The sequence below is a fragment of the Scyliorhinus canicula genome, chromosome 7, assembly GCF_902713615.1.
Source record: "Scyliorhinus canicula chromosome 7, sScyCan1.1, whole genome shotgun sequence".
Taxonomy (NCBI): Eukaryota; Metazoa; Chordata; class Chondrichthyes; order Carcharhiniformes; family Scyliorhinidae; genus Scyliorhinus; species Scyliorhinus canicula.
This window is the reverse complement of record NC_052152.1, coordinates 209,512,362-209,528,736: the sequence shown is the minus strand read 5'-3', so window position 1 is coordinate 209,528,736 and position 16,375 is coordinate 209,512,362. Positions and strand designations below refer to the sequence as shown.

Here is a 16,375-nt window from a genome sequence, read left to right as displayed (position 1 = left end):
AAATCAGCGTCCCCAAGACGGAGGTTAAAACCAAAGCTTTTGACAGTACTTGAGTATTTGTTCATCTTCGCCTGGATGTCTTCCTTGTGGGCAGCTTGGGCACATAGTCATCTGCATACAAAAGCTCTCGGATTACTGCCTCTTCGACTTTGATGGAGGCATGCAATCTGGAGTGATTAAAAAGCTTCCTTGAATGGAATGGAGTCTAATGTTGATACGTTATATGATATATGCTGGTCACCGAAACGTTACTCCTGCTATTGCAAGTTATGACACGGATGCCAACACCAGTAATTTGGATGAAGGTTTTTCTTATTTTTTAGAATGTTCGGATTCATAGAATTTCATAGAAGTTACAGTACAGAAGGAGGCCATTCGGCCCATCGAGTCTGCACCGGCTCCTGGAAAGAGTTCCCTACTTAAGATCAATACCTCCACCCTATCCCCATAACCCAGTAACCACACCCAACACTAAGGGCAATTTTGGTCACTAAGGGTATTTTATCATGGCCAATCCACCTAACCTGCACATCTTTGGACTGTGGGAGGAAACCGGAGCACCCGGGAGGTAACCCACGCACACACGGAGAGGATGCGCAGACTCCACACAGACAGTGACCCAAGCCTGAATCGAACCTGGGACCCTGGAGCTGTGAAGCGATTGTGCTATCCACAATGCTACCGTGCTGCCCTTTCAAATGGGAACAGTACAAAGTCCAAAAGAACAAAGGCATTTAAAAGACAATTTTTTGACATTGAATTAACAGTAGAAATCCTTGCCCACAAGGAGTGCAATGGAAACATTAAAAAGTTCCCAGAAGTCATTAGGCTTGTAAGGCCTAGCAACACTGCGTTGCTGCAGACTCAATTATATTTATTTGTCGAAGGCAGTAGTCTGGTCAAAAGTATCAGTTTTTACCTTCAAAACCCGGGTTAAGCAGGTCTTTTCTATTTGGACACAGTAAAGCATTTCCAAACACGAGGTCCAGACAACAGAGCAAAAGGTGGTAAGAATTTACAAGGTCATCTCCAATCATACGGAAATTGCCTGCAAAACAAAAAAATAGTTTAAAAAATCATCGACCTGAAATGATAGCTTGATGTTTCTATCTCTGCAGATACTGCCTGACGTATTGCACATTTCCAGTTTTTTCTATTTTTATGAAGAATTAAAATATCTGAGCTCGTTCTTTCAGCAGAAAAACAGTGACAGAAGTAGTATTCCCTGCAACATGGAAACATTGTAATTTCTGTTTCTCTCTCCATGTGTTGCCTAACCTGCTGAATGTTACCAGCTTGTCTGGTTTTATTTCAGATTGCCAGCATTAGCAATAGTACAGAGGACTTGCGCTCCAGAACTAGCCAAGCTGTTTCAGTCTAGCTACAGCACTCGCATCTGCTTGGCAATGTGGAAAATTGTCCAGGCATTTCCTATCCACAAGAAGTCAGACAAATCCAACCTGGCCAATTATAGCTCCGGTCTACTCTCAATGCCTGAATGTTTGTTTACTGCTGACGTGTCACTTTACACAGTTGCTACTGGTGCTGGGGTTTCTCGCTGGAGCATTCACTTTGCAATCGTGGCTGGTGGATTCGCTTTTCTATTGGAGACAGTGGTGTTGATATTGAATCTTCCATTTAAGAACTCTTGGTTTACAGCAATAAGATCTTCTGGTGGCTTTCAAATCACAAACAGCTTAGCTTTGATTAGAGTGGAGTCAGAAGAGAGATGGGGTAAGGCTCTTGCTCCTTCTATCTCTGTGGCAGACTATCTCTGACTGTTAGTTCAAACCCTGTATATTTTACACTCAAGCTGGGTCACATGATCTCTCGCTGGTTTCAATCTGGGCTTGTTTTAGCCAATGTTGCGGAGAGATCAGACGACTGTCTCCATAAAGTAGCTTGCGCCCTTTGCAAATACAATATAGAAGTTACCATAGGTCAGTATCCTTTGCATAGCGAAAGTATTATTTTCAAGAAGTTCAGCCGATGAGTTATAAATGAATATTCTATATAAAACCTTTAAATGTTTCCAATCATCTCCCGTGTAGATAATTTTGACTTGGCATACACAGAATGAAACGTGAGGATATAGTTGTGTGAATGGACAGAGATTTGGGTTTGATGCATAATTCTCAATGTGCAAGTACAAGCAGATAAAGCCACAAAGGTTAAACAAATTCTGTGTTTTAGGAATGCGGCATGGAGTAGAGGAAAAGAAGAATAAAGAAATAATGATGAATTTATAAAGATTATTGGTTATGTCATTGAAAGAGTACTGTGTACAGTCATAGAAAAAACATTGCTTTAACTGAATGATGCTTCAACTGAATGATGCCAGAATTGGGAGACTAGAGTTACGATGGGAGATTTGAGGTAGTGGAACTGTTTCCATTAAAAGAGTGATTCAACTGAGAATTTAAAAAAAGTAATAAAGAACAACTATTTCCTGTTCAGTGATGAGCATACACTGAGGAGAAAGGTTGGGAAAAATCTCTGTTCATGAATAGTTGAAACAGGGACTGAGTCCTAATATAAAATTGAATAAATATTTGAAATAGATGATACAGGGCTATGCATAGAAACAAGAGGGTAGCGGGTGGGATTAGCATCTCATTGTTTTCGAGAAGAGGAAGCAAAGACAAAATGGGCCAAATAGCCTCCTCCTGTGCTTTAAACTTGGCAGAGGGCCATGCTTTAATATCTCCCTAAATAGAAGGAACGTTTGACAATGCAATACTCCCCATGTGCTCCAAGCCTTTGGAATGGGATTTAGGCCCACGCCTGATTTAAAAAGTATTACTGAGCCAAAACGAACATCTCAGAGTGAAATGAGGTGAAGTGATAATATGAAGAAATGAGAGTCAGGAATGCAGGACTATGTAGTATAAACTTGTATATTGCTAGCCACCATCACAACTTATAGAATACAGAAGAGCAATGTCTCTTACCTTTCGTATATACAAACAGGGTCCAGCAAAAATTAAAAGCATCAGTTGCACTGCATGGAAGGCGCCTGTAAGACAAGGAACAAATCTACATTGCAAACAGAATATTCTTTTATTTATTTTTCCCTCGCAATTATTAGCAATTCTCCACTGAAAGCCTTGCTTTTTTGCTATGGTATGGTTTTACCCTATACTCTTTTTTAAAAAATAAATGTTTTTATTCTCCATTTCCACATTTTCCTTCAAAATTTACTCCCCACCCAGACAATAAACGGTAACAAATACAAAATCAACCCCCTTAACAATAACAATGGTCCCATCCTCCCACCACCCCAAACAAAGACCCAGCTGTCAATATATGCATCCAATAAAACAAACCCTCCCACAGTGGAAACAAAAAAACAAAGGAGAAAAAGAAAAAAGGAGTCCGGGACCGCCCATGGTCACCAGAGTCCACCCCCCCCCAAAAACACTCAACGCCATCCAACCTCTGAAAGAGTACCGTACATGATACCCAAGAGTTATAGACCCCCCCCCCCCCCCCCCCCCCCCCCTCCACCTCACTCCCGTTCAGTGGTCGGCTTAAACCGGCCTGCGTGGAGGCCCCCGCCCGGGTCCCTTTCCCTCTAGGAAAGCCCAGAAATCCCCTTTTAACACACAAACCCCACATATCCACCTACACCCAAAAGAGCCCTCACTTCGAGTGAAAGTCCCATCACTTCCCTTGTCCAAATATATACATTGGCTCCTTTAGCCCATACACCCACACGCAGTGAAACAAAAGAGAAGAAAATACAGTCATGAGGTTACACCGGCACATGGCCATTTCTCAATTTCTCAGTTCTGCCAGTCCTTCTGCCCTCGCAAACTCCTCCGCTGCTTCCGCCGTTCCAAAATAAAAGTCCTTTTGTAAGTCACCCTCCGCTTCGCTGGATACACAATGCTGCACTACACCTTGCTAACGTATCCCTGTATTCTTTATTCATGAAACTTGATAGTAACTACTAGTAGCCTGTTTAACCAGAGGAACATGTTACAGAAACCTGGTCCTGCTCTTCGTCAACTTATATGTGCGCTTGCAGGCCAACTATAGCACTATGCTGTTACATGACTCATGTAGGTTAACACCGCACAGATTAGATGATCAAAGCTGGGACTTGCTAATTATTCATATGTAAAGCCACAAAGTCATCAGGAAAACATTTTTTTTAACCCCACCACTGGATTCAGCAGTGTTATATTGGAATAGCTAGAGACTGCTGAAAGAGCTGTGTAGAATAGGTTAAAAAAGATACATCAAGAAATCAAGTCACTACCGTTACAAACCCCCTTCACTTCCAACCTTAATTATACACCTCCAACTTGTTTCTCCTTGCTTCTCTACTGAAAGCAGTGATTCTTACTAGGGAAATTGCACAGGTTTATGCATGGGGAGATGGTGGTGTATTTGTAATGACACTGCACTAGCAATTCAGAGACCCAGGCTAATGCACTGGGGACATGGGTTCAAATTCTACTACCACAGCTGATGGAGTTTGAATTCAATTCACCAAATCTGGAATATAAAGTTAGTCTCGGTGATGGTTACCATGAATCTATCATTGATTGTCGTAAAATACCATCTAATTCACTCATGCCCTCCAGAGAAGGACCTTACCTGGTCTAGCCTACGTAACTCCAGATCCACAGCAATGGGGTTGACTTTTAACTGTTCTCTGAAATGGCCCAGCAAGCCTCTCAGTTCAAGGGCAATTTGGGATGGGAAACAAGCTGACCTTGATGGTGATGCTCACATCACACAAAAGAATAAATTTTAAAGAAAGGGGCCTGTCGCCTCAAAATACCCGTGGACTAAATAGTTGTTATTGGACAATATTACTACGGAAAACCAATGTTACCATAACAGAACCTTATCCCAGGATAAGCTGCTGCTTTCAAAACAAGCTTATTTAGTGGGATAAACCACTCGAATATTGGTACCCCTCTGGTCCAGGTGTAGACCATCCCGTTTGTAGAGGTCCCACCTACCCCAGAATGAGCCCCAATTATCCAGGTATCTGAAACCCTCCCTCCTGCACCATCCCCGTAGCCACGTTTTCAACTGCACTCTCTCCCTATTCCTTGTCTCGCTAGCACGTGGCACGGGTAACAACCCAGAGATAATAACTCTGTTTGTCCTGGATCTAAGTTTCCACCCTAGCTCCCTGAATTCCTGCCTTACATCCCTATCCCTTTTCCTACCTATGTTGTTGGTGCCTATGTGGACCACAACTTGGGGCTGCCCCCCCCTCCCCCTTAAAGATCCCAAAAACGCCATCCGAGCTCATTCAAGGAACAGCTACTGCGTGTCCTTGATAAGTATGTACCTGTCAGGCAGGGAGGAAGTGGTCGAGCGAGGGAACTGTGGTTTACTAAAGTAGTTGAATCACTTGTCAAGAGGAAGGAGGAGGCTTATGTAAAGATGAGACGTGAAGGTTCAGTTAGGGCGCTCGAGTGTTACAAGTTAACTAGGAAGGACTTAAAGAGAGAGCTAAGAGCCATGAGGGGACATGAGAAGTCTTTGGCAGGTAGGATCAAGATAACCCTAAAGCTTTCTATAGGTATGTCAGGAATAAAAGAATGACTAGGGTAAGAGTAGGGCCAGTCAAGGACAGTAGTGGGAAGTAGTGCGTGGAGTCTGAGGAGATAGGAGAGGTGCTAAATCAATATTCTGCGTCAGTATTCACGCAGGAAAAAGACAATGTTGTCGAGGAGAATACCGAGATATGGGCTACTAGACTAGAAGGGCTTGAGGTTCATAAGGAGGTGTTAACAATTCTGAAAAGTGTGAAAATAGATAAGTCCCTTGGGCCAGATGGGATTTATCCTAGGATTCTCTGGGAAGCTAGGGAGGAGATTGCTGAGCCTTTGGCTTTGATCTTTATGTCATCATTGTCTATAGAAATAGTGCCAGAAGACTGGAGGATAGCAAATGTTGACCCCTTGTTCAAGAAGGGGAGTAGAGACAACCCCGGTAACTAAAGACCAGTGAGCCTTACTTCAGTTGTGGGCAAAGTCTTGGAAAGGTTTATAAGGGATAGGATTTATAATAATCTAGAAAGGAATAATTTGATTAGAGATAGTCAACACGGTTTTGTGAAGGGTAGGTCGTGCCTCACAAACCTTATTGAGTTCTTTGAGAAGGTGACCAAACAGGTGGATCAGGGTAAAGCAGTTGATGTGGTGTATATGGATTTCAGTAAAGCATTTGATAAGGTTCCCCACGGTAGGCTATTGCAGAAAATACGGAGGCATGGGATTCAGGGTGATTTAGCAGTTTGGATCAGAAATTGGCTCGCTGTAAGAAGACTGTAAGGTGGTGGTTGATGGGAAATGTTCAGCCTGGAGTTCAGTTACTAGTGGTGTACCACAAGGATCTGTTTTGGGGCCACTGCTGTTTGTCATTTCTATAAATGACCTGGAGGAGGGCGTAGAAGGAGTAAATTTGCAGATGACACTAAAGTCGGTGGAGTTGAGAACAGTGCGGAAGGATGTTGCAGGTTACAGAGGGACACATAAGCTGCAGATCTGGGCTGAGAGGTGGCAAATGGAGTTTAATGCAGAAAAGTGTGAGGTAATTCATTTTGGAATGAGTAACAGGAAGACAGAATATTGGGCTTTTAAAAAAAATGTTTTTATTCCAAAATTTTCAATAATTTTTACAAAACACTACAAAAAAGAAAATAATGCAGAGAGAACAAAGCAATACATCAATATATAAGTAATATATCAACAGAAACCATTTAACCTGCTATCCAGCTAAAAATTTAACAAAACAAAACAAAATGGGGCATCTGGCCCCAACAAATAATGTAAAAACACCTCCCCCCCCCCCCCCCCCCCCCCCGGGTCGCTGCTGCTGCTGACCTCCACCTATCGTTCCGCGAGAAAGTCAAGGAACGGTTGCCACCGCCCAGAGAACCCCTGTAGAGACCCTCGCAAGGCAAACTACATCTTCTCCAACCTGAGGAACCCCGTCATGTCACAGACCCAAACCTCCACGCTTGGGGGATTCGCGTCCCTCCAGATTAACAAGAGCCGTCTCCGGGCTACCAAGGAGACAAAGGCCAGAACTCCGGCCTCTTTCGATTCCTGCACTTCCGGATCGTCCAATACCCCAAATATCGCTATCCCCCAGCTCGGTGTTACCCGAGTGTCCAAGACCTTGGACATAGCCTTTGCAAAGCCCTTCCAGAATTCCGTAAGTGCTGGGCATGCCCAGAACATATGAGCATGATTTGCTGGGCTCCCTGAACACCTCACACACCTGTCCTCCACCCCAAAAAACGTACTCATTCTCGCCCCGTCATATGCGCCCGATGCACCACTTTAAACTGAATCAGGCTAAGCCTGGCGCAAGATGAGGAGGAATTGACCCTCCCCAGGGCGTCAGCTCACAGGCCCTCATCCAGCTCCTCCACTTGCCCTTCGGCTATTCCACCGAGATCTCCTCCGCCTCCTGCAGCTCCTGGTATATTTCCGATATCTTGCCTTCCCCAACCCACACGCCCGAGACCACCCTGTCCTGTATCCTCCGGGCAGGCAGCCGTGGGAATTCCCGCACCTGCTTTTTCACGAACGCCCGAACCTGCATGTACCTAAAGGTATTCCCTGGGGGTAACCCAAATTTCTCCTCCAGCGCCCTCAGACTGGCAAAGGTCCCATCGATAAACAAGTCTCCCATCCTTTTGATTCCCGCCCTATTCCAGCTTAGGAACCCACCATCTATCCTACCTGGAACGAACCTATGGTTGTTCCGCATCGGGGTCCAAACTGAGGCCCCTACCTCCCCCCTATGCCGTCTCCACTGCCCCCAGATCCTCAGTGTCGCCGCCACCACCGGGCTCGTGGTATACCGCGTCGGCGGAAGTGGCTTCGGTGCAATCACCAGTGTCCCCAAGCTACTGTCTATACAGGACGCCGCTTCTAGCCGTTTCCACGACTCCTCCTCACCCTCCATTACCCAATTCTGAATCATAAGCACATTCGCTGCCCAGTAATAGCTGCACAAGTTTGGCAGTGCCAACCCACCCCCCTTACGACTGCGCTCCAAAAACAGTCTCTTAACCCGTGGGATCTTATTTGCCCACACAAATCCCGTAATACTCCTGTTTATTCGCTTGAAGGAGGACTTGGGGATGAGAATAGAGAGGCATTGGAAGGCGAACAGGAACCTAGGGAGGACCGTCGTTCCCCCCCCCCCCGGACCAATCCCCTTCAGTTTCTGGATTCCCTCAATGCCATGGCCAGCGGCTCAATCGCCAGGGCAAACAGCAGGGGGGACAAAGGACACCTCTGCCTCGTTCCACGATATAACCTGAAATACTCTGACTGCAGCCGGTTCGTCAAAACACTCGCTACCGGGGCCGGGTACAACAATTTGACCCGTCCTATGAATTCCTCCTCGAACCCAAACCTGCCTAACACCTCCCACAGGTACTCCCATCCACCCGATCAAAGGCCTTCTCCACGTCCATTGCCGCTACCACTTCTGCGCCCCCCTCCCCCCCCCCCCCCTCCCCGAGGGCATCATGATCACATTTAGGAGCCGTTGCACATTCGTATTCAGCTGCCTGCCCTTCACAAACCCCGTCTGATCCTCATGAATCACTCCCGGGACACAATCCTCAATCCTGGTGGCCATGATCTTGGCCAACAGCTTGGCATCCCCATTAAGAAGCGAAATCGGCCTAAAGGAGCCACATTGCAACGGGTCCTTATCACGCTTGAGGATAAGCGAGATCAAAGCCTGCGACATCATCGGGGGAAGGATTCCCTTAGCCTCGTTAAAGGTTCTCAGCAACAGCGGGCCCAACAGCTCCGAGAACTTCCCGTAGAACCCAACGGGAAACCCATCTGGCCCCGGGGCCTTGCCTGCCTGCATACTCCCCAACCCCATAACTAGCTCCTCCATCTCAATCGGAGCCCCCAATCCCTCTATTGGATTGGGTTGGATTTGTCACGTGTACCGAGCTGCAAGCAGCTCAACAGATTATTCAGTACATGGAAGAAAAGGGAATTCAACAAAATAGGTAATAGGGCAACACAAGATATACAATGTAACTACATAAGCACTGGCATCGGATGAAGCATACAGGGTGTAGTGTTAATGAGGTCAGTCAATAAGAGGGTCATTTAAGAGTCTGGTGACAGTGGGGAAGAAGCTGTTTTTGAGTCTGTTCGTGCGTGTTCTCAGACTTCTGTATCTCCTGCCCGATGGAAGAAGTTAGAAAAGTGAGTAAGACGGGTGGGAGGATCCTTGATTATGCTGCCCGCTTTCCCCTGGCAGCGGGAGGTGTAGATGGAGTCCATGGATGGGAGGTAGATTTTTGTGATGGACTAGGCGGTATTCACGACTCTCTGAAGTTCCTTGCGGTCCTGGGCCGAGCAGTTGCCATACCCAGGCTGTGATGCAGCCCGATAGGATGCTTTCTATAGTGCATCTGTAAACGTCGGTAAAGGTTAATGTGGACATGCCGAATTTCCTTATTTTCCTGAGTAAGTATAGGCGCTGTTGTGCTTTCTTGGTGATAGCGTCGACGTGAGTGGACCAGGACAGATTTTTGGTGATGTGCACCCCATGGAATTTGAAACTGCTAACCATCTCCACCTCGGCCCCGTTGATGCTGACAGGGGTGTGCACAGTACTTTGCTTCCTGAAGTCGATGACTAGCTCTTTAGTTTTGCTGGCATTGAGGGAGAGATTGTTGTTGTTACACCACTCCACTAGGTTCTCTATCTCCCTCCTGTATTCTGACTTGTCGTTATTCAAGATCCGGCCCACTATGGTCGTATCGTCAGCAAACTTGTAGATGGAGTTGGAACCAAGTTTTGCCATGCAGTCGTGTGTGTACAGGGAGTAGAGTAGGGGGCTAAGTACGCAGCCTTGCGGGGCACCGGTATTGAGGACTGTTGTGGAGGAGGTGTTGGTGTTCATTCTTACTGATTGTGGTCTGTTGGGCAGAAAATCGAGGATCCAGTTGCAGAGTGGAAAGCCAAGTCCTAGGTTTTGGAGCTTTGATATGAGCTTGGCTGGGATTATGGTGTTGAAGGCGGAGCTGTCGTCAATAAATAGGAGTCTGACACCCGGGTTCACATCCCGGCTCTGGGTCACTGTCCGTGAGGAGTTTGCACATTCTCCCCGTGTCTGCGTGAGTTTCACCCCCACAACCCAAAAGATGTGCAGGATAGGTGGATTGGCCATGCTAAATTGCCCTTTAATTGGAAAAAAATTATTGGGTACTCTAAATTTTTTTAAAAAGTATGCATAGTGACGTGTGAATCTTTAAAAAAATAAATAAATAGGAGTCTGATGTAGGGGTCCTTGTTTTCGAGATAGAACATAGAACAGTACAGCACAGAACAGGCCCTTCGGCCCTCAATGTTGTGCCGAGCCACGATCACCCTACTCAAACCCACGTATCCAACCTATACCCGTAACCCAACAACCCCCCCCCCCACCTTACTTTTTAGGACACTACGGGCAATTTAGCATGGCCAATCCACCTAACCCGCACATCTTTGGACTGTGGGAGGAAACCGGAGCACCCGGAGGAAACCCACGCACACACGGGGAGGACGTGCAGACTCCGCACAGACAGTGACCCAAGCCGGGAATCGAACCTGGGACCCTGGAGCTGTGAAGCATTTATGCTAACCACCATGCTGCCTTAGAGATGCTCTAGGGATGAGTGTAGGGCCAGGGAAATAGCATCTGATGTGGACCAGTTGCGACGGTCTGCGAATTGAAGTGGGTCAAGGCGTTCCGGGAGTATGGAGGTGATGCGCTTCATGATCAGCCTCTCGAAGCACTTCATTACAACTAACGTCAGGGCCACCAGGCGGTAGTCATTGAGACACGTTGCCTGGTTCTTCTTTGGTGCTGGTATGATGGTGGTCTTCTTGAAGCAGGTGGGGACCTCAGAGTGGAGTAGGGACAGGTTAAAGATGTCTGTGAATACCTCTGCCAGCTGGTCTGCGCAGGCTCTGAGTGCACGACCAGGGATGCCGTCCGGGCCCATCGCCTTCCGTGGGTTCACTTTCAGGAAGGCCGAATAGACTTCGGAAGCTGTGATGGTGGGTATGGGTGAATTATGGGCTGTTGGGGCACTCGACAGCGGATTGTTGGTTACCTGCTCGAACCGAGCATAGAATGCATTAAGTTCATCGGGGAGGGGTGCGCTGCTGCCAGAGATACTGCTCGGCGTCGCTTTGTAGCCCGTTATGTTGCTTAGTCCTTGCCACAACCGCCGATAGTCTGTCTGTGACTCTAGCTTAGTTTGATATTCTCTCTTGGCATCTCGGATGGCTTTGCGGAGGTCGTACCTGGATTTCTTGTATAGGACAGGGTCGTCTGCCTTGAACGCCTCAGATCTGTCCTTCAGTAGGAAGTCAATCTCGCGGTTGAGCCGTGGTTTCCCGTTGGGGAATGTACGTACTGCTTTCTTTGGCACGCAGTCGTCCACACATTTGCTGATGAAGTCTGTGACGGTGGTGGCATACTCATTTAAGTTAGTCGCTGAGTTCTTAAATATGGACCAGTCCACTGTCTCTAAGCAGTCACGTAAGAGCTCTTCTGTCTCCTCAGACCAGCACTGCACAACCTTCTTAGCTGGATTCTCCCGCTTGAGTTTATGCTTGTAAGCCGGGAGAAGGAGCACAGTCTTATGGTCTGATTTCGAACAGTCTTATGGTCTGATCTCTAACCGTCCTTCCTCCACCTTTGTAAACCTAAGTTGGTCCAGGAACTGTCGCATCCGCACCCCCACCCTCCGGGGATTCTGACTCGTACAATTCACCATACAAGTCCTTAAAGACCTTGTTTATTTTAGCTGGACTCCGCACCGTGTTCCCCCTCCTATCCCTAATTCCCCCAATCTCCCTAGCCGCCTCCCTCTTCCGCAGCTGATGTGCCAACATCCGACTTGCCTTCTCCCCATACTCATACACTGCTCCCTGTAGCTACCTCAACTGGGCCTCAGCCTTTCCCGTGGTTAGCAAGTCAAACTCCGTTTGGAGGCTCCGGCGCTCCTTCAACAGCCCCTCATCAGGGGATTCCGCATATCTCCTATCCACCCTCAGTATCTCCCCCACCAATCTCTCCCTCTCCATCCTCTCCCTCGTCTCCCTGTGGGCCCTGATTGAGATTAACTCCCCCCTGACCACTGCCTTCAGCGCCTCACCGACACTTCCCCATTATCATTGGCCTCCACATATCTTTGGATGCACCCCCGAACCTGCCCACAGACCTCCTTGTCCACCAGTAGTCCCACGTCCATTCGCCACAGCGGGTGCTGGCCTCTCTCCTCCCCCATCTCCAGGTCCACCCAGTGCGGGGCATGGTCCGAGATCGCAATGGCCGAATACTCCACCCCCTCCACTCTCGGGATTAGCGCCCTGTTTACCACGAAAAAGTCTATCCGTGAGTAAGCCTTGTGTACATGGGAGAAGGAGGAAAACTCCCTCGCCCTTGCAAATACCCACGGATCCACTCCCCCCATCTTGTCCATGAACCCCCTCAGAACCTTAGCCGCTGCCGGCCTTTTACCCGACCGATCCAGTGCCGGGTCCAGAACCGTATTGAAGTCCCCCCCGACTCAACATCCGCTTCATGAACCCTGCATCGTCCCGGTTTGGGACATACACATTCACCAGCACCACCCGGGCACCCTGCAGCCTGCCACTCACCATAATATATCTACCCCATTTATCCGCCATAGTACCCACCGCCTCAAATGCCACCCGCTTACTCACCAGGATTGCCACCCCCCTGTTTTTCACATCCAGCCCAGAGTGAAAAACCTGTCCCACCCATCCCTTCCTCAGCCCAGTTTGATCTGCGCTCTTCAGGTGCGTTTCCTGTAGCATGGCTATGTCTGTCTTCAGCCCATTTAAATGCGAAAACACCTGGGCCCTCTTGACCGGCCCATTCAAGCCTCTCACGTTCCACGTGATCAGCCGGATCGGGGGAGGTAGGGCATTGCATTCCCGTAAGTCAGCTGACTCATGCTGACCCTGGCCGCTCCCGCATCTGCCTCCAATCCTCTTTCGGATTTCCCATCCAGATCACCAGCCCTCCCCCCACCAAAGTGGGGTAGTGAAAGTCTCCCCCCCACACCCCATATAAACTAACGCGGACATCACACACCGTAGCCCCCCCCCCCCCCGCTTCAGGTACCGCCCCCACCATTTCGCGGAAAAAAGCCACGCTCTCTGCCTGGGCCGCCCCCACCCACTGTGGGGGCAGTTCTTTTCAACTACAACCTCACCCCAGTCCCCGATGGCCCCGGGCCCACCCAGACCCATGAAAATGCGGGGAAAAAACCCCACCCAAACAAGCATTGCCCCCTCTCCCTCACCACCATCCCACATAACATACTGCAAACCATTCATTCAAGTCCAGCTTCTCGTTTTTGATGAAAGTCCACGCCTCATTCGGCGTATCAAAATAATGGTGTCGGTCCTGGTATGTGACCCACAGTCTCGCCGGCTGCAACAGCCCGAACTTCACCCCCTTCCCGTGGAGGATCGCCTTAGCCCGGTTGAATCCTGCCCGCTGCTTGGCCAGCTCTGCACTCCAGTCCTGATAAATACGGATCTCGGTATTCTCCCACCTGCTGCTCCTCTCCTTTGCCCATCGCAGGAAACACTCCCTGTCGGTGAAGCGGTGAAACCTCACCACCATCGCCCTCGGCGGTTCGTTCGCCCTCGGCCTCCTTGCCAGGACTCTGTGCGCTCCATCCAGCTCCAGGGGCCTCGGGAAGGCCCCCACACCCATCAGCGTACTCAGCATCGCGGTCACATACGCCCCAGCATCCGACCCCTCCACGCCTTCAGGGGGGCCCAGAATCAGCAAGTTCTGCCTCCTCGACCTATTCTCCAGGTCCTCCAGCTTCTCCTGCCATTTTTTGTGAAGCGCCTCGTGCGCTTCCACTCTAACCGCCAGGCCCAGAATCTCGTCCTCGTTGTCAGAGGCGTTCTGCTACGCCTCCTTGATCCCTGTCCCCTGCATCTTCTGGGTCTCCACCAACCTTTCAATCGACGCCTTCATAGGGGCAAACATCTCCACCTTCAAGTCAGCAAAGCAGCTTTTTAAAAACTCCTTCTGCTCCCGAGACCACTGGGCCCACGCTACATGGTACCCGCCCGCCGCCATCTTGTTTTTTCGCACCCGTTCTCCTCTCTGCTCTAAAGCCACTTTTTTGACCGCTCCGCTGCTGGTCCACTCCATACAGTGCTGCAGGACCCTCACTGCTACCTTCCCACACCGGGAATCGTCGAACAAATGCCTCTGAGGCTCCTTAAAAGGGCCCGAAAGTCCGTTATCAGCGGGAGCTGCCGACCGTGCGATCTATCCAGGCATAGTCGCAACCGGAAGTCGACAGAACACTGGGCTAATGGTAAGATTCTTGGTAGTGTAGGTGAGCAGAGAGATCTCGGTGTACATGTACATAGATCCCCGAAAGTTGCCACCCAGGTTGATAGGGTTGTTAAGAAGGCGTCCGGTGTGCTAGCTTTTATTGGTAGAGGGATTGAGTTTCAGAGCCATGAGGTCATTTTGCAGCTGTACAAAACTCTGGTGCGGCCGCATTTGGAGTATTGCGTGCAGTTCTGGTTGCCGCATTATAGGAAGGATGTGGAAGCATTGGAAAGGGTGCAAAGGAGATTTACCAGGATGTTGCTGGTATGTTTTCATCAGAGAGAAGGTTAAGAGGTGACTTAATTGAGGCATACAAAATGATCAGAGGATTTAGCGTGGCCAATCCACCTACTCTGCACATTTTTGGGTTGTGGGGGCGAAACCCACGCAGACACGGGGAGAACGTGCAAACTCCACACGGACAGTGACCCAGAGCCGGGATCGAACCTGGGACCTCAGCGCCGTGAGGCGGTTGTGCTAACCACTAGGCCACCGTGCTGCCCTTGAGAGAAACAGAGTTAACGTTTGTGTCCGAAGGACTTCTTTCTGCAGAGTTTTTCCAGCACTGTTTTTATTTCAGATCTCCAGCATTTGCAGTATTTTACTTTTTGTTATCACTTCCATTGAATAAATGCCACCATGCGATTTATTGCTTGAGTTTATACTGTTCACACGCCATGCACCCAGAATCAGCTCTTCACATCTCCAATAGGGAGCACCTAATTGCCGTCCAAAGCTTTAGCGTGGAATTTAAAGTTCTATGTTAGCAACCTAATCTTTTAGCCACCAACAAAGTGTTAAAACGAAGATTAAGGCTAGCGTGATTAAAGAGTGAAATAACGTACCGCTGTTTTCTGCTTCTCTGAAGACGAGGTTGATCCTCATGACGGTTTTGAAACATGTCCAAAAATATAGGTTCAAATTTTTTGAAAATTACAGTTGAGACTTCAAAATTCCTTTCCAGCTGCTCCACTCGCTCTCTGAATTCTTGGGACAAGTTGGCCATGTCTGCCCATTTCTTCATCTTGCTGAAGAACTGAATTAAACTGTAAAGAATAAAAATGGAACACGGTGAAAAGAAAGACTACCGCAAGTCAATCAGTGATTCAGGGCAGGAGATTAACTTTCTCATTTTGACTACTGCTGTTCCTGCAGAAAGGAAGCTGTAATAAAATTTAAATGTTTCCCCAACAATTAATATTGCAACACAATTTTAGGATTTCTGATTCACTTTTAATTAACCCATCTTCTAAGATAATGACGATTGGGGTCAGGGGGATCAAAATGGAAGCGGACTAGAGAACTGTTAGATTTCACCAGTTGTAGGTTAGTCCAGTGAACTGTTACCACAAAATACTACAGATTAATCATAATTTCTGCCAATTTTAAATCTGCTCCCGTTCACTCTGTAACTTATTTAACAATCCAGATTTTATGTTTGAGAAGTTTTCAAATACAAATGTGGAAATAATCAAAAATAAATTAATACGAACTTTTCAACAAGTTGAATTCTGAAAAGGAATACGGATTGTGACAAAGACTGTTTTAGCAGCATAACTTAGTAAATCTTCTCTATGATGCAGATTACTGGGACCAAATTAAATAATACACAATAGCCAGTATGTTGTGAACCACAAACAGTATGAAATGAAAATTGCTTGTCACAAGTAGGCTTCAAATGAAGTTACTGTGAAAAGCCCCTGGTCGCCACATTCCGGCGCCTGTTCGGGTAGGCTGGTATGGGAATTGAACTGTGCTGCTGGCCTGCCTTGGTCTGCTTTCAAAGTCAGCGATTTAGCCCCGTGCTAAACCAGCCCCTCACAGTAAAGCTCTGAACAGTTCAGTCCACACAGCAGCTGCAGGGATTGGTAGAGGGGAAGCTAACAAATTTTAGTGCACTAGAAACCAATGTTCCCTCTAAATTTGTTTTGTTGAGCGTGGTCTGTTCATTTAGACGTAAAAAGATTCT

At 47.9% G+C, this 16,375-nt stretch overlaps 1 protein-coding gene across 3 annotated transcripts in view; it reads right to left on the bottom strand.

Annotated features, from left to right (window-relative positions):
• The window catches only part of rbl1 (retinoblastoma-like 1 (p107)), an 85,436-nt gene that overhangs the window by 57,312 nt on the left and 11,749 nt on the right, over positions 1-16,375 (bottom strand). For all 3 annotated transcript variants that reach the window (XM_038803835.1, XM_038803837.1, XM_038803836.1), the window contains exons 3-5: positions 15,252-15,452; positions 2,952-3,016; positions 920-1,048 (exon numbers count right to left, since the gene is read on the bottom strand). In XM_038803835.1, the coding sequence (XP_038659763.1) occupies positions 920-1,048; positions 2,952-3,016; positions 15,252-15,452 (395 nt within the window). The remainder of the gene's footprint in view (positions 1-919; positions 1,049-2,951; positions 3,017-15,251; positions 15,453-16,375) is intronic.